Below are 3,279 nucleotides of genomic sequence, written 5' to 3'. Positions count from 1 at the left end.
AGAGAGACAGAGAGAGAGAGAGAGAGAGAGAGAGAGAAAGAGAGAGAGAGAGAGAGAGAGAGAGAGACTGCCGTTAAGCATATAAGGTCCATTCTGTTTTCTCTCTGATGTTTATCATCTATTTGTAAAATGCTGGAATTTTTTGTCAATCAAGAAAATTCAAATCAGAAAAGGATTTTAATTTAGAAAGAGAGAAAGAGAGAGAGGGAAAGAGAGAGAGAGCGAGCGAGAGACACAGAGAGAGAGAGAGACAGAGAGGCTAGATGGGGTTAAGCCTGGAGGTGTTTGCTGATTTTGGGGGGGAAATGTCATTGCCGTTCGGAAGCGTGGAGATTTGTAGGGTGTGCACTATAATATAGAAACTGTTTAAACTTTTATTCTTCTATTTCCCTGTTCAATGTGTTTGTTTCTCTTTTGTCCTTCAACAAATAAATATTACAGACGTGAGCTACTGAATGGAAATATGAATAGATTATTAAACGTTAGGACATTAGAGATAAAGTAAGAAAAAAATAAAATAAAAAAGAAAACAGATCAAAAGAAAGAATGAATGAATGACCTGCAGACACCTTCATGCCTTCACAGCAGTGGTTTCAATATGTCTCCACATGTGTGCGTGCGTGCGTGAGTGTTTGTTGTGATTGTTGTCCTTGCGATGGCATAGTCAGCTGTTTCTATAGCGATGGCCATCGTGACCTCTGTGTTCCGCTTTTGAAATGAACATGTTCCGTTCCTCAAAATCCTTGTGCTGGAGTCCTGTGTTCCGCTCCTCTAATCAGCATGTTCCGTGTCCTGTGTTCCGCTCCTCTAATGAACATGTTCCGTGTCCTGTGTTCTAGGATGGGACTAGAGGCACTGGTGGAGTCCTACGCATTTTGGAGACCATCACTGAGAACGCTCACATTCGAGGACATCCCGGGAATGACTAAACAAGGTACACACACACACACACACATATATTTATGTTCATAAAAATCAGTTTTATTTTTGACTCATGATTTGACATGTGAAAGATAACACTAATTTTACAGTAATGAGTAATTCATCAATAAAACAATTTTATCAACATTAATTTAGGATGAAATGAATAATTTTGGCAATTATACTTTGTATTTTTTGCATTATTATGGAAAATTATTGATTAAATACATTTTTCTATACACAGCATAATATTAACGATGGTCTAAATTATAAGTCCAACTTCATTTTAATGGGCCACTGCTCTGTTGACAATGAGACATACAGACTCCAAAATATATCTTGAGATGCACTCAGACACATCATCAGTGATATGGTTGAATATGGTGGGATATGGTCTCATCACCGATGGTGTCATTGTTTAATAGCTGGTCAGTATTGGTCAGGTTTGCAATATTTGTGTGTGTGTGTGTGTGTGTGTGTGTGTGTGTTTGTGTGTGTGTGTCATGTGCAGGCGGTCCCGGTTCTCATGGAGGTATGGTGGGCTCGCCGGCGCACACTCACCTGCTGTCCTCTTCCCCGTGCTCGTCCCCGGCCTTCCACCTTGGCTCAGGCGCCGGACAGGTGTGCGACTACTCCGCCTGCAGCCGGGCCGGTCATACCCTCCACCGCTACGCCCCGTCCCTCACCGCGGACTCCTACAGCCGACTGACCGGCCCGGTCACCTCGGACGGCTTCGGCTCCACGCGGTCGCCGGCGTACGACGCGGACGGCTTCCCCTGCGGCCAGAGCGGACTGCCCCTCCAGATCCCCGGCATGCCGGGCCCCGCGGCCCCTCCGCCGCAGCTCCAGTACCTGATGCCCGGCGCAGGCCACAGCTCGCCCTTGCTCTCGGCCAATCAGAGCTCGCAGGGCTCGTACGGCGGCTTCCGCCTGCACAGCCCCTACGGCCTCTACGGCTACAACTTCTCCACGTCGCCGCGCCTGGCGGCCAGCCCGGAGAAGATGACCGCCTCCTCGCAGGGCTCCTTCCTGGGCTCGTCCCCCAGCGGCACGCTGACGGACAGGCAGGTGCTGTCGCCCATGGACGGCCTCTCCGTGCTCGGGGGAGTGGGCCCGGCGTCCGGCGCTCAGCACCAGAGCCTCTTCGACTCCAGGACTCTCGGGAGTCTGGGGGCCGGGCTGACCAGCTCTGGCTCGCAAGTCACCGCCCACATGGCTTGAGTCCGCACCCCCCCCCCCCGGCTCCTCCTCCCCCTTTTCCCTCTTCCACATGGTTGTCATGGCGTCGTTTGTACGGACGTCCTGCGTTTGTTTATGTTGACTTTTGTTGCAACGAGTGGGAGAAAGTGGACACTAATAAAGTGTCTTGCCATGAGGATTATTTGATTATCCAAACGAGCAAGACGTGGCCTATGGCCTCCATCCCCCTTACGTGGAGAGAGAGCTCAAGAGACTGTGTGTGTGACTGACTGCTGTGACTTGCAATACTGGGAATGAAAACACACTAAGCCACTGGCCAGAGGGTGGCCTATAGGTATCTGTCAGCACATTCACTAGCATTGTTCCACATTTTCATTTTCCATTTTTTTGTTCTTTAAACATCTATCAAGATTGCCTTATTTTACATGGAATTTGTTAGGAGGTGGTCAAAGTTCCACTCTAGGAGGTGGTCAAAGTTCCACTCTATGCTGGAGGTAGTGGACTGGGCCAGGAACCAGAACCAGAACTCACAGAGCAGCACCTGACCCATGAGAACCAGAACCAACATGGAAACCAGAACTAGAACTGTTTGAGCTGCCCCATTTAGACATACAGACAGCACTTCATTGGGATTGGTGTGCGTGTGTGTGTGTGTGTGTGTGTGTGTGTGTGTTTGTGTGTGCGTGCGTGTGTGCGTGTGCGTGTTTGTGTGCTTGCGTGTGTGTGTGTATTATGGGGGCAAATTAAGGATCAGTTTATACACTGATTTTAGTCTGGTAGGGTTTGTTTTATGGGGCGTGTTTAATAAAAAATGTTAATATTTCACACACAAATTAGTTGTGATGCTCTTCAAAAATGGACAAGTCACATTTTGCCATTTTTTTTTTGACAATACATTTTCAGATTAAGGGCATCAATACACAATCAATATAAGTATTAATCCATTAGTACAGCATAGTAACCAACTATCAAAAGTGACAAAAACATGAGTTGTAAAGCACCTGTTTGGTCTGTTATACTGTAAGAGTGTGACTGCACACACACACACACACACACACACAAGAGGCATCCAGAGTCTGCCTGTCTGGATCAGCTCACTACAGCACTTTCTAACTATCTGTCTAAATGTCTGTCAAACTCAGAGTGTTATATTTCACA

General features: G+C 47.3%; 1 protein-coding gene across 2 annotated transcripts in view; it reads left to right on the top strand.

Moving 5' to 3' along the window:
- tbx18 (T-box transcription factor 18) overlaps positions 1 to 2,155 on the top strand; it is a 9,981-nt gene extending 7,826 nt beyond the window's left edge. For both annotated transcript variants that reach the window (XM_076272756.1, XM_076272754.1), the window contains exons 7-8: positions 840 to 934; positions 1,433 to 2,155. In XM_076272756.1, the coding sequence (XP_076128871.1) occupies positions 840 to 934; positions 1,433 to 2,142 (805 nt within the window). In that variant the 3' untranslated portion in view covers positions 2,143 to 2,155. The remainder of the gene's footprint in view (positions 1 to 839; positions 935 to 1,432) is intronic.
- Positions 2,156 to 3,279: the final 1,124 nt, after the last annotated feature.

The sequence above is a fragment of the Alosa pseudoharengus genome, unplaced genomic scaffold (assembly GCF_046254945.1).
Source record: "Alosa pseudoharengus isolate Yale_2024_CS ecotype anadromous, Long Island Sound unplaced genomic scaffold, YU_APseudo_1.1 YU_APseudo_1.1_scf_7, whole genome shotgun sequence".
NCBI lineage: Eukaryota > Metazoa > Chordata > Actinopteri > Clupeiformes > Clupeidae > Alosa > Alosa pseudoharengus.
Note: the sequence above shows the minus strand (reverse complement) of the source record. Positions and strands in the feature narration are given on the sequence as shown.